Genomic DNA, 14,816 nt, shown 5'->3' with positions numbered 1-14,816 from the left:
ATCATGAAATTTTCTCAAGGCTGAAAATTAAAACTGTTTACTGATTAGAACCCAACATATTGATAATAAATTGCTAACAATTTAACAAGATGCTGTTGTTTCCTGTGGCTGTGGTTTAATGTTCACACTCCGAGCTGGATGATGGTGCAAACATACTTGGAGAAGATTGTACAAATTAATTATTATGCCCTTCTCAGAACACTATAAAACACTTTATAGGTGATGATGTATTTATAAATATAGTCCCTGCTGCAAAGAAGGAAACATAGCAGCCAACATTACTATAAAATCTTTTTAGGCATGTTAATTGTGATACTGGCCAGGACACAGGTAACCCTCCTCCTCTTCAGCATGGTACCATAGCCTAATTAATGGTTCTTTGATTAAAACAAAAGATAGCATCTCCCAGAGTGCACTCACTCAATACTGCACTTGACTTTTGTCCTTAGCTGTCTGAAGTGGTCTGGCCAATATTAATTCCTCAATCAACATGTGGTTGTACTCACATTTCTGTTGAGTACTACAATAGGAGCACACAACCAGAGACCTATAAGCAAATGGCCTACAGCCTGCAAGTGGAATTTGATTTGCCCCAGTGCACAAAGGTTGTTGGGTTTTGACAGAGTAAATTTTTACACACAAACCCAATAGAATAACTTGATTTTTGAATTCCAGGTTTTGGTACATAAATGTAATGAAGAGCCACATTTTGCTTTCAGAAACTGGCATTACGATCCATAGCTCGTCAGTTGCCCATGTTAACTATCCAGTGAAGTGGTATTCGCTGAAACCCACTGTTGGAATGTTTGTAACTCTGGATAGAGTTTGAAGCTCATAGAAATGTTCATTTTCTGTCCACCTCTCTTACAAAATTCAAACATATTCCCAAGGTCCTCAGCCCCTGGTCCTCCAAAAGACTTCACAAACTCTTGAACTGAAATCTGTTACAGAAAGATAAAAGGAAAGCATCATTATTATTTGGAGAACTTTGTGTTGGATTCCAGCATGAATGTAATTAATCTATTGGCATTGAAAGATCTTAAAAGATATACATCTTAATTGCCCTTTATTGTTTTTGGAATTGTTTTAATCAGGAAACCAAATTATATCTAATCATTCTCATTTCACAGAATATGAACAGCATTAGTTAAAAGAATTGAAACTGTATAAATGGAAAACATTCATTCATACCCTGGCTGTTGAGTAATGTTAAAATAATTAGTCTTAAATTGAGGTTAACTTCTTCTTCTTTGGCTTGGCTTCGCGGACGAAGATTTATGGAGGGGGTAAAAAGTCCACGTCAGCTGCAGGCTCGTTTGTGGCTGACCAGTCCGATGCGGGACAGGCAGACACGATTGCAGCGGTTGCAAGGGAAAATTGGTTGGTTGGGGTTGGGTGTTGGGTTTTTCCTCCTTTACCTTTTGTCAGTGAGGTGGGCTCTGCGGTCTTCTTCAAAGGAGGCTGCTGCCCGCCAAACTGTGAGGCGCCAAGATGCACGGTTTGAGGCGTTATCAGCCCACTGGCGGTGGTCAATGTGGCAGGCACCAAGAGATTTCTTTAGGCAGTCCTTGTACCTTTTCTTTGGTGCACCTCTGTCACGGTGGCCAGTGGAGAGCTCGCCATATAATACGATCTTGGGAAGGCGATGGTCCTCCATTCTCAAATTGAATTCTTACGATTAGCTTTAGCTATTTCTAGAAAATGCATAGCTATTACTTGGAAATTAATATAGATTTAGGAATACAGAGATGGGATGCTGAATTATGTTCTTGATTTCCATTTGAAAAAAACTTATAATTTGTATAATAATTATTATTTTTTTTTAAAATATGGAGCCCATACTTGCAATATGTTGGTTTGAAAGTTTCAGAGCTCTCAATAACTCGTTCTGGTGGTAATTCTCAGCTCCATAGTTATTTGTGTTTTTTTCATTCTTTTTCTTCTTTCTCTTTTTTAGGGGTTTATGGCTGGTTGGGGGGGAGGGAGGGAGGAAGGAGAGAGAGAGAGAGAGAGAGAGAGAGAGAGAGAATTATATAATTTTTTTCAATTTATTCTTAATAATTTTAATTGTGGTTTTTAAAACTTAAATAAAAATATTTAAAAAGAAAAAGCCTTGGCATTGCAAAATCAGGATTCACAAGGTTGCAGGGTTCAGGAGAAAAAGGAAATATGTTTAACCAAAACATAGAAGGTGATGTGATAAATCTTGCTTTAAGCAGAGAGAGAATATACAGAACACAAAAATGAGCAGGTGGAATAACTGGATTAGATTAATCAAAACCAACCTTTAGATGGACAAAGCCTACAATATCCTTAGGGTCAGAAGTTCACACATCAAAGAATAAAGGGATGGATATCTTTCAATGAATGCATTGTCAACCTTGGGAACATGGGTATTTTATTTTAATGGTTGTATTTTATAGTGCTTTTAAATTTTACTATTTATATTTGTTTTTAATTGCTTAATCCTGTTCAATCATTTTGTAATGGCTCTGAATGTCACAGATTATAAAAGTTCAAGGCCCTTGACTTTCACAGGCCATCAGTATACACCAGGGTGGAGCTCAGATATTTGTACCCCGTGGGTGGTTAGTTTGTTTGGGCTCCTGCTTCCAGAGAAGATCATTCTGGACAGGCAGAGACTGGTAAGTAAACACCAGGTGTTGGCAGACCAGATCTAGCATAGTTTGGTTTGATGTGTCGTGTCACATTGCCTACCTGAAATTCGCATGAGATTGCGATGAAGTTTGTCTAAACTTGTTTGGCATACGATGTTACAATCATTGTGAACACGAACTTTGTGTGTCTTGTTTAGATTTACAATCATCAATGAGCCTAATGCCTCAACAGTAGCTCTCTGAGATTGCCACACGGGATAAAAACAATCACAGTAAATGAAAATAAAGAAGACTGCAACTGCTGAGAATCCGAAATAAAAAGTAATGTTGGAACACTCATTGGGTCATAAAGTCTCTGAGGAGACAAAGAGGTATTAATGTCTCAGAACTGAGACTTTATCAGAGACTTTCCTGGACCTAAAACATTAACTTTTACTCTCCACAGATGCTGCTGAAGATGTATTTTCAGACTTTTCTGTTTTTCTTTATTATAGTAAAAATAATCACATTTAACAATCAGCTTTTGTTTGACAAGCTCTACCTGGGAATCTTTAAACTGTTTGGGATGCAAGTGATGTGTCAGGATTTGTGGATATTCCTGGATTGTCAGCCTGCCTGCGGACAAAAAGCAACTCTTTTTGATCCAGCGCTCTGGGTTCTTGAGCAAGGCTGTCATAATGCGACCAATCTGCTTGATGCTCATTCCATCCATGGCAACCTCTCCCATCGGAATGGCTGAAAGGAATGTACAATTTCTAAATACATGACACCTGAAATATTTCCTTCTGAAAATTCAACATTCAGTGAGCCCTATATGCAAAATTACAGCAAAACTGATTTAAATTTGAGCATTGAATTTGATGTGAAAACCTTTATTTTTTCTTTAAACTCTGAAAACTAACTTTTTATCAGCAAATCTTGTGCTTATGGGATGTTACCATCCACTATTTCCAAATACAGATTCACAGGGAGAAATCTCGCAACCAATTGGATTATTGGTAATGGTTTAAAGATATATATCTGGGCTTCTTCACTAATTTTGGTACCTGCCTGGCCAGCAGATAGTCATATTCAGAGGATGCCAATAAATGATCGCCCAAATACTTCTATATGATTAGAATACCATTATTCAGGATTCCTATTTTACGGCTCTTGTTAACTTATTCCTTCCCTGCAAAACCATGACATGGATGACAATCTCTGAGAAGTTCCCTGCTTCAGGAAACTATAACCACCAGGCAAATGTGTGGCAACGTTTCAAGGTCCAAATATTTGATCACCATAATGGTCCAAATGATAGGTGCTGCTTATTGGTCCAATTCTACTGTTTTTAGCAGATTTTCATTAACCTCCTAAACCAAGAATGGTATCTGATCAGTATCTCCTACATTGTAAGTACTCAAAGTTGGTGCATGGACTTGTAACATTGAGGTTGGCTGCTTCCCCATCTCCCTTTAACAATGGGGAATCTCTGAGTTCTCAGACACCTCCTGTGGTTGGGTGGCTGCAACATGAGCAATTATAATTATACAAATCCACCTCTTATCACCTCTTATTTCAGCCTGATGCTGAATGGTTAGAATGATGGACTGAAGAATTTACTGTTGATCTTTAAAATTCTCTTCCTCTTAAGATTATAATAGCAGGGTGTATATTAGTGAATCATATTAAAAAAAATGATTCCTTACCAATTTTATGTATTATTTCCAGCTGGCCTTGGTTTAAATTTTGTCAGAAAATTTTCAAAGTAAAATGGAACTATCATCTCGGTCTTGGGAAGATCAAGTTCATTCATATAATCATTGATACAGGCTTTTGCATTCAAATGCCTGGCCTGGAGGCTGTATTTCCTGTGGACATGATGAGCTTTGTTATAATTATAATTATATTGTTATATTTTTTTTATTTTTCACACTATAAACCATATTGACGAAGATACATATAGACATTTTTTTTCTTGAATATGTACAGTGTCATTTTCTCCCCCTTTTTCCCCCTCCCTTCCCTCCCTCCCTCACCCCCTTCCCCATTCATTTGAAGTTCAATCTATAAGATACATTAAACCCATTAAACAATGTTGTCACTCAATAAAAATAAACAAGAAATTTTACTGAGTCAGTTCTTTTCGTTGTCTTATCCTTCTGTCATTTTAGGTGGTGGAAGTCCATGGTAGCATTTCTCTATTGTATTTCATGAATGGCTCCCATATTTGTTCGAATATTGTGATGTTATTTCTTAAATTATATGTTATTTTTTTCTAATGGAATACATTTATTCATTTCTATGTACCATTGTTGTATTCTCAAGTTGTCTTCTAATTTCCAGGTTGACATAATACATTTTTTTGCTACAGCTAGGGCTATCATAACAAATCTTTTTTGTGCTCCATCCAAATCGAGTCCAAATTCTTTATTTCTTATATTACTTAGGAGGAAGATCTCTGGGTTTTTTGGTATATTGCTTTTTGTGATTTTGTTTAATATCTGGTTTAGATCTTCCCAAAATTTTTTCACTTTCTCACATGTCCAAATTGCATGAATTGTTGTTCCCATTTCCTTTTTACAGCGAACACATCTGTCTGATACCTTTGGGTCCCATTTATTTAACTTTTGTTTATTGTATTTCTCATAGTTCCAGAGCATAGCTTTTCCTATGTTTCATTCTTTATCTTTATGTTTAGATCTTGTTCCCATTTTTGTTTAGGTTTACCGTTTGTTTCCTTGTTCTCCTTTTCTTGCAGTTTGATACAAATTTTTTAATTATCATTGTGTCTTTAATGACATATTCAAAATTGCTTCCTTCTGGTAACCTCAGACTGTTTCCCAATTTGTCCTTCAAGTAGGTTTTCAGTTGGTGGTATGCAAACATTGTATCGTGAGTTATATTATATTTATCCTTCATTTGTTCAAAGGATAATAATTTATTTCCCGAAAAACAATTTTCTATTCTTTTGATCCCTTTTCTCTCCCATTCTCTAAAGGAAAGGTTATCTATTGTGAAAGGGATTAGTTGATTTTGCGTCAATATTAGTTTTGGTAGTTGGTAATTTGCTTTATTCCTTTCTACATGAATCTTCTTCCAAATGTTGAGCAGATGATGCAATACTGGTGAATTCCTACGTTGCACCAATTTTTCAACCCATTTATATAGTATATGTTCAGGTATCTTCTCCCCTATTTTATCTAGTTCTAATCTGGTCCAATCTGGTTTTTCCCTTGTTTGATAAAAATCTGATAGGTATCTTAATTGTGCGGCTCTATAATAATTCTTTAAGTTTGGTAGTTGTAAGCCTCCTTGTTTGTACCATTCTGTTAATTTATCTAGTGCTATCCTCAGTTTCCCCCCTTTCCATAAGAATTTCCTTATTATTTTCTTTAACTCCTTGAAGAATTTCCTTGTTAGGTGAATTGGTAATGACTGAAATAGGTATTGTATCCTTGGGAAAATGTTCATTTTAATACAGTTTATCCTTCCTATCAGTGTTAGTGGTAAGTCTTTCCAATGCTCTAAGTCGTCTTGTAATTTTTTCATTAATGGATGATAATTTAGTTTATATAGATGGCCGAGAATTTTATTTAGTTGTATACCTAGGTATCGCATTGCTTGTGTTTGCCATCTAAATGGTGATTCTTTCTTGAACTTTGTGAAATCCGCATTATTAATTGGCATTGCTTCACTTTTATTTGCATTGATCTTGTACCCCGATACTTCTCCATATTCCTTCAATTTCCTATGTAATTCTTTTATTGATATTTCTGGTTCTGTTAAGTATATTATAACGTCATCTGCAAATAGACTGATTTTAAATTCCTTCTCTTTTATTTTTATCCCTCTTATTTTATTTTCTGTTCTTATCAGTTCTGCTAGTGGTTCTATAGCTAAAGTGAACAGTGAAGGAGATAGTGGACATCCCTGCCTTGTTGATCTGCTTAAGTTAAATTGTTTTGATATATATCCATTTACTATCACTTTCGCCAATGGCCCCTTATATAATGCTTTAATCCAATTAATATATTTCTCTGGTAGGCTGAATTTTTGTAGTACTTTGAATAAATAATTCCATTCTACTCTGTCAAAGGCCTTCTCTGCGTCTAAAGCAACCGCTACTGTTGGAGTTTTATTTCCTTCTACTGCATGAATTGTTAATAAATTTACAGATATTGTCCGTTGTTCGACTTTTTAAAATAAATCCAGTTTGGTCTAGATTTACTATTTTTGGTACATAGTCAGCCAATCTGTTTGCTAATAGTTTAGCTATCATCTTATAATCTGAGTTAAGTAGAGATATTGGTCTATATGACACTGGTGCTAGTGGATCTTTCCCTGTCTTTGGTATTACTGTAATTATTGCTGTTTTGCATGAATCTGGTATGTTTTGTGTTTTATCAATCTGGTTGATTACTTCCAGGAGGGGAGGAATTAATAAGTCTTTAAATGTTTTATAGAATTCTATTGGGAATCCATCCTCTCCTGGTGTTTTATTGTTCGGTAGTTTTTTAAATATCTCCTGTAATTCTTCTATTTCAAATGGTTTTATTAATTTATTTTGCTCCTCTGTTTGTAATTTTGGTAGTTCAATTTTAGTTAGAAATTCATCTATTTTGTCTTCTTTCCCTTCGTTTTCAGTTTGATATAGTTGCTCGTAGAATTCCCTGAAGTTTTCATTGATCTCCGTTGGATTATATGTAATTTGTTTGTCCTTTTTCCTTAATGCCAATACCATTCTTTTAGTTTGTCTTAAGCTGCCATGCTTGAATTTTGTGCGTTTTTTCTCCTAGCTCATAATATTTCTGTTTTGTCTTCATTATGTTCTTCTCCACCTTATATGTTTGTAGTGTTTCATATTTTATTTTTTTGTCTGCCAATTCTCTTCTTTTAGTTGTATCTTCCTTTATTGCTAATTCTTTTTCTATATTTGTTATTTCCCTTTCCAACTGTTGTTTCCTGATTGTAGTCCTTCTTCATCTTAGTTACATAACTTATTTGCCCTCTGATGAACGCTTTCATTTCATCCCATAGTATAAACTTATCTTTCACTGATTCTGTATTTATTTCAAAGTACATTTTAATTTGTCGTTCAATTAATTCTCTAAAATCCTGTCTTTTAAGTAGCATGGAGTTTAATCTCCATCTATACATTCTTGGTGGGATGTCCTCTAGCTCTATTGCCAATTACAGGGGTGAGTGGTCCGATAATAGTCTAGCTTTATATTCTGTTCTCCTAACTCTCCCTTGAATCTGGAATGATAACAGGAATAGGTCTATCCTTGAGTATGTTTTGTGTCTACCCGAATAATATGAATATTCCTTTTCCTTTGGGTGTTGTTTCCTCCATATATCCAAAAGTTGCATTTCTTGCATCAATTTAATTATAAATTTGGTTGCTTTGTTCTTTCTGTTAGTTTTTTTTCCAGTTTTATCCATGTTTGAGTCCAAATTAAGGTTAAAATCTCCTCCTATTAGTATGTTCCCTTGCGTATCTGCTATCTTCAAAAAGATATCTTGCATAAATTTTTGATCTTCTTCATTAGGTGAGTATACATTGAGTAAATTCCAAAATTCTGAATATATCTGACATTTTATTATTACATATCTCCCTGCTGGATCTATTTTTATTGATTAATATAGCTACTCCTCTGGCTTTTGAATTATATGATGCTGCTGTTACATGTCCTATCCAATCTCTCTTTAATTTCTTGTGTTCCACTTCAGTTAGATGTGTTTCTTGTATGAATGCTATATCAATTTTTTCTTTTTTCAGTAAATTTAACAGTTTCTTCCTTTTGATTTGGTTATGGATTCCATTAATATTTAAAGTCATCTAGTTCAACATAGTCATTTCATACTTTGTTTATCTTTCCTTTCCGTTTCCTCGTCCGCACCTTCCCTTCTTATCCATTTCTGCTTTCTTTTTTTGAACACATTATAAGACAACATTTCTAAAACATAAAATATTTCCACTATTCTCATATCTAAAATTCCTTTAACCCCAATAGTCCTTCTCCTTTCTGAGTTGCCCTTTGTTCCTTGTCGGGCAACCACATCTCCCCTCTCCATTTGGATTTGCGAATCCGCTCGCAAGCGTCAGCTGATTTCGCAGTGACTGTTATTCTTCCCCACCCAGCCCCCACAAAAAAGATTTTAATCTTCATATATAACAAAGGTCACTCTCTTAATTCCCTCTTTACTTCCTTTCTTCCCTTTCTTTCCCTTCTTAGTTCTTACTTATACTCTATTTATATATATAGTTGTCATTTTTGTTCTTGTTACATCTCTTCATCTCTCTGTCTGTTTTGTAGTTGTTCTGCAAATTTTCGTGCTTCTTCCAGATCTGAGAATAGTTTGCTTTGCTGCCCCGGAATAACTAATAACTATTTTAAGTACCGCTGGGTATTTTAACATAAATTTATAACCTTTTTTTCCATAGGGTCATTTTTGCTGCATTGAACTCCTTCCTCTTCTTCAGGAGTTCAAAACTTATATCTGGATAGAAAAAAAAAATTTGACCCTTATATTCCAGTGGTTTTTTTGTCTTCTCTTATTTTTTTCATTGCCTTCTCCAATATATTTTCTCTTGTTGTATATCTTAGGAATTTTACTAGAATGGATCTTGGTTTTTGTTGTGGTTGTGGTTTAGGGGCTAATGTTCTGTGTGCCCTTTATATTTCCATTTCTTCTTATAATTCTGGTCTTCCTAGGTCCCTGGGGATCCATTCTTTTATAAATTCTTTCATATTTTTGCCTTCTTCATCTTCCTTAAGGCCCACTATCTTTATATTGTTTCTTCTATTATAATTTTCCATTATATCTATCTTTTGAGCTAACAGCTCCTGTGTTTCTTTAACTTTTTTATCAGATTCTTCTAATTTCTTTTTTAAGTCATCTACTTCCATTTCTGTGGCTGTTTCTCATTCTTCCACCTTGTCTACTCTTTTTCCTATATCTGTCATGATCATCTCTAATCTATTCACTTTTTCTTCTGTACTTTTTATTCTTCTTTTTATTTCATTGAATTCTTGTGACTGCCATTCTTTCACTGTTTCTATATATTCTTAAAAAAAATATATCCATGTACTTGCCCTTCCCTTCATCTTCCATTTCTCTGTGTTCTTCCTCCTCTTCTTCTGGGTCCACTCCAGGATCTGTGTCCTTTACCTCTGTCTCTTCTGGTTTTCTTGATGGGTTGTTTATTTTATTTTGTTGGGTATTCTTGTTCTTCTTATTTTTATTAAAAGTGTCTTGGTGTTGATCTTCTTCCTCTGGGTTGGTCATCTGTTGTTTCTTTGATTTCCTATTTTTATTCTCTTCCTTCTTGTTCTCGTTATTTTCTATGTTTTCCTGTTGAGAGTCTTGCTGTTCTGTTGTACTTGTCAATTTCAGCTGTGGAGATTTACTCCTCAGCTGGTCCCCCCTCCAGTCGGTGTTATTTTTGTCATGCTTGGTTGTGCACTTTTGTTTGGCTCCGTGAGCCATTTTTGTAGTCCTGAGTTCGGGGTGTCCACTGACCTCAGGGAGTGGGCTCTCTCCACGGCTGGCCTCCTCGTACCGGTCAGGCCTTCACCTTCCTCCTCCGACGTCCTTCCTTCTTCTTCCCGTTGTTTTTGGTTTTTCTTTCTTTGCTGCCATTTTCTCCACACTTTCACTTTCAATTTGTTATGGTTTCTGTGTTAGTGCCTTTGTTTTTTCTCTACCTTTTTTTTACTTTTCTGGAGAGGGCTGGAGTTCCCCTACCGGCCACTACTCCATCACGTGACTCCTCCAGCACAACATGCTTGATGTTGAACTTCTTGCATGCCTCAGCTATCCTGTATCCCTGCAAAATTTCATCCTGTGAAAAGTCTTTGGAGAGAAAATGTAGCTACTTTTAAATAGACACACAGTGACACAAGGTAGGTTTGTTCCTTTCACAGTGTAGAGCTCGACGAAAGAACCAAAGACTTGTTGATCCAAACCAAGGCTTTTATTAGCAAAAGACAGGAGCTCTTCACGGGTGGCCGACCAGTCTGGAATGATCCGACCTGGCTAGGGACACAACCCTTTAAGGCCCAGACAGTAGGCGTGGCTAAGCTCTTAGCCAATCGCTGTAAGCACAGTCATTACACTCTAGATACTATAACTATATACATTGGTGATAGGTCTGTACTATCACACACAGACTTCATCATCTCAGCAGATACATTGGAACAGCCTGGGTACAAACCCTACAGAAAAGATGATTGAGATATGGGTGCTGGTAATATTACCAGTTGGCAGTATTCTCCAGTGCATTTCAAAAACATTAGCATTTAAAAAGGCTTGACTTCACTGCTGAAATGTTGAAGTGCTGGTCTGACCAGTTGAGTTCCTCCAGCATTTCAGTGTTTTTACTACAATCCCAGCGCCTGCAGCCTATCGTCTTTCTCTCGTGCATAATGCTCAGTTCACTTGAGAGGGAAGGTATGAAAGCCTTTTTATGTTGGTGTTTGTTTACATGGTCATTTATTTATTGGATTAATGATCGACTATTATTGGATTATTGGATTAGGCATCACCTACGGCTCCTAGAACGCTTCCACCAGCGTTGTCTCCGCTCCATTCTCAAAATTCATTGGAGCGACTTCATCCCTAACATCGAAGTACTCAAGACAGCAGAGGCCGACAGCATCGAATCCACGATGCTGAAGATCCAGCTGCGCTGGGTGGGTCACGTCTCCAGAATGGAGGACCATCGCCTTCCCAAGATCGTGTTATATGGCGAGCTCTCCACTGGCCACCGTGACAGAGGTGCACCAAAGAGATACAAGGACTGCCTAAAGAAATCTCTTGGTGCCTGCCACATTGACCACCGCCAGTAGGCTGATATTGCCTCAAACCGTGCATCTTGGCGCCTCACAGTTCGGCGGGCAGCAACCTCCTTTGAAGAAGACCGCAGAGCGCACCTCACTGACAAAAGACAAAGGAGGAAAAACCCAACACCCAACCCCAACCAACCAATTTTCCCCTGCAACCGCTGCAACCGTGTCTGCCTGTCTCGCATCGGACTTGTCAGCCACAATCGAGCCTGCAGCTGACGTGGACTTTTACCCCCTCCATAAATCTTCGTCCGCGAAGCCAAGCCAAAGAAGAAAGAGTGATCGACCATCTCTTCCTCAATTTCCTTTCCACGTTCTTAGCTATAGACTGCTTGTCTGAAACTTCCTGGATTTTTGCCTTCACTATTTGTTTCTATCCTTTAGGCAGAGATTAACTTTGAACTTTGATCAAGGTTTTTTTTAAATTTTCAAAGTGGCTTGTTCTCCTTAAGACCACCAAAATGGAAAACTTCCCAGTCTCTTTTGAAAAACAGGGTTCCATCCCTCACCCTTTCTCACTCTTGCCCAGGGACACAGGTGATTATGACAGTGGTCTCACAATACTGTGCTAGTATGTACTGTATGCTTGGTGAGTAAATGTAGCTACTTTTAAACAGACACACAGTGATACAAGTTAGGTTTGTTCCTTTCAGTGCATTTCTGTGACAGTATGTTTTGAACGTTTCTCGTGTCCTGGTAAAGTGTTTCACGCTGTCACTTTGCTGTGTAAAAGGCAAGACTATTCTAATTCTTCATTTGCGCCCTATTGTATATGCATTAATGTCTTGCAATTAATTAAACTGTCTGTTGTGAGACTGACTGAAACAATAGGGCTCACCCTGGATTTAGATGTTTCACTGAAAGACAGTCTGACCAACTTGCAGAGGGTCCCTGGTGTTGAGGTTGGTGTGAGTGATGGCAACACACTTGTCAGCACCACTCAGGGCACAGTCAGTGCTTGCTGGGTCATCAATATCAGCCAGCATGATGTGTGCTCCACCGGCCTGGAGCAGTTGGGCAGATGGAAAGGTTAACTTTTGCACGACTGCACGCACAGTGAAGCCACCATCTTCCAGCAAGGCAGTGGCAACTGCATTCCCTTGCTGCCTGTCAGCACCAAAAACAGACACAGTCTCTGTCATTCTCTGGAAAGGAAGGATTAAAAGTTTAGTTGGTGAGGTTTTTATTTCTTCAAATGATAAATTAAACAGAAAAAAAAACCACAGAAATATCCCTGGGCCCTTCAATTTTAATTTAACCAAAACTAATATTGGGAAGAATTTCATTTGTATTAGAGCAGAAGCAATTCTGCCGTTGCCTGCGAGGTAGCTGGGAACGGAGAGGTTGATTGAGATGGAAATGATCTGAAAATGCGATTTGTTGAATATAGAACTCGAGTTTAAAATGACCAGACCTGGCCTGGGGATTAAAACAGGAAGAAATATTGTTTATGTAGACGTGCAGTATAGAAAACTAGTCAAGTCTCAGATGCTAAACCGCTTGAAGCAAAATTTTAGATAAGAATTTCAGTAGGAGATGAGTGGTGTGATTGCAATGGTGTCGCTGTGTCTCCACATGGGACGGTTAGTGGAGCGTGTCCTCGCCCAGCTGTTTCTACATTGCCTCATCCTGCCTGCAACTTTGTGCAGAGATTATTGTCTGTGTGCCTCGCTCTCTCTCTCTCTCTCCCACCAGTCTGAGCCCCTTTTTCTCCCCCCTACCCTTTGAGTTTCCCCTCTTGAACTCCTTTGCTCTTTCCACCTCGCATCTGCTGCTCATTCCTTGGCCAACCTCTGCTTTCTCTAGTTCACCTCCCCAGCGCAGCTTCCACTCCCCCTTCCTCTAAGAGAACCAAATGGGCCCATGGGCCAACAGGCGCCACCTCAAGCCGCTGGAGTCGGGTGGCTTTCCCTGTGTCACTGGGTGGAATCTTGCGGAACGGAGCCCATCTGTGATCCCCATTCCATACTGGAGAGTTAGACATGGCTGGAATTGGAGCCTTGGGCAAGTGAGCCTTCAAGGCGACGGGGAATGACACAGATGAACGTTAATGGAAACAATCTCCGTGGAAGTTGGAACAAGGTCGCGTCATTCCACTGAGTTCGATCTGTGTTACTCGTCAGCGAGGAACATTGAACCGAACAAGTGATTATAAACGGAACCGGACTAACATAATTTCAGTTCCCCAAATCTCCGCCCCGTCGGCCTCTTCCCCGCCGCGGCTGTTGCTTCTGCCTCCGGCCCTCGCTGAGAGATGGGGCTGTTGTTGCTGGGAAACCTCAGCCGGACTGTGACAGGGCGAGAGCCGCTCGACCCAAGCTCTGCAGACCTCAATGAACAAACCCAACATTGGTTTGCTGGGGCAACCCAGCATAAACAAGCACAACATCTAGTTGGGGGGTGGGGACAGAGGAATTCGACCTGATGAACAGGTCCAGATTCGAAAACGTTGACTGACCATTTCTACCTCTGCCTGCTGAGTTTCTGTCTGAAACAACCTTCCTCGTCCTCCTCATTCACATCATTGCAATGGCTTTTTTTGTGTGTGTATATATATATATATATATATATACACACACACACATATATATATATATATATATATACATATGTGTATATATATATATATATATAATATGTATATATATATATATATGTGTGTGTGTGTGTGTATATATATATATGTGTGTGTGTGTGTATATATATATATACTTGGTGCCTGCCACATTGACCACCGCCAGTGGGCTGATATCGCCTCAAACCGTGCATCTTGGCGCCTCACAGTTTGGCGGGCAGCAACCTCCTTTGAAGAAGACCGCAGAGCCCACCTCACTGGCAAAAGACAAAGGAGGAAAAACCCAACACCCAACCCCAACCAACCAATTTTCCCCTGCAACCGCTGCAACCGTGTCTGCCTGTCCCGCATCGGACTTGTCAGCCACAAACGAGCCTGCAGCTGACGTGGACATTTACCCCCTCCATAAATCTTCGTCCCCGAAGCCAAGCCAAAGATATACATATGTATATATATATGTGTGTGTGTATATGTATATATACATATGTATATATATACATATATATACACAAACACACACACATATATATATATATACACACACACACATATATATATATATCTATATATACACACACACACATATATATATATAGATATATATCTATATATATATATTTAGAACGTTTTCCTGTCAACGCTCTTGCCCATTTCTGCTCTCCTGCTGAGTCAAGTAGCAAAGTGAGTCGGCTGATTTTCAGCGAAATTTGTTCCGTTACAGATGCAGACAGTTTTGCGGTTACACTCTATTTATAAGCAGAAGAAACCGATAGCAGAAGGGGCGGTGCCTGG

General features: G+C 38.3%; 1 protein-coding gene across 1 annotated transcript; it reads right to left on the bottom strand.

The window, feature by feature from the left end:
* Positions 1-746: 746 nt before the first annotated feature.
* LOC138762735 (nmrA-like family domain-containing protein 1) lies at positions 747-12,591 on the bottom strand. The gene is made up of 5 exons (XM_069936311.1): positions 12,328-12,591; positions 10,350-10,446; positions 4,316-4,484; positions 3,160-3,364; positions 747-941 (listed from the first exon to the last, which is right to left on the bottom strand). Exons 1-5 carry the CDS (start codon positions 12,589-12,591, stop codon positions 759-761), a joined length of 918 nt encoding a protein of 305 aa, XP_069792412.1. The 3' UTR covers positions 747-758.
* Between the last annotated feature and the right edge of the window lie 2,225 nt (positions 12,592-14,816).

Source organism: Narcine bancroftii, chromosome 5 (genome assembly GCF_036971445.1).
Source record: "Narcine bancroftii isolate sNarBan1 chromosome 5, sNarBan1.hap1, whole genome shotgun sequence".
NCBI lineage: Eukaryota > Metazoa > Chordata > Chondrichthyes > Torpediniformes > Narcinidae > Narcine > Narcine bancroftii.
The sequence above is the reverse complement of the archived record's forward strand: the minus strand, read 5'-3'. Positions and strand labels throughout refer to the sequence as shown.

What these genes read in the sequence shown, in the direction of transcription:
- LOC138762735 (XM_069936311.1), bottom strand. Translation starts at nt 12,591, where the DNA reads ATGACAGAGACTGTGTCTGTTTTTGGTGCTGACAGGCAGCAAGGGAAT. An exon ending in ACACCAGGGACCCTCTGCAA is followed by an intron (nt 10,447 to 12,327) that starts GTTGGTCAGACT and finishes GACTTTTCACAG; the next exon opens with GATGAAATTTTGCAGGGATA. An exon ending in ACGTGATGGAGTAGTGGCCG is followed by an intron (nt 4,485 to 10,349) that starts GTAGGGGAACTC and finishes ATTATAACAAAG; the next exon opens with CTCATCATGTCCACAGGAAA.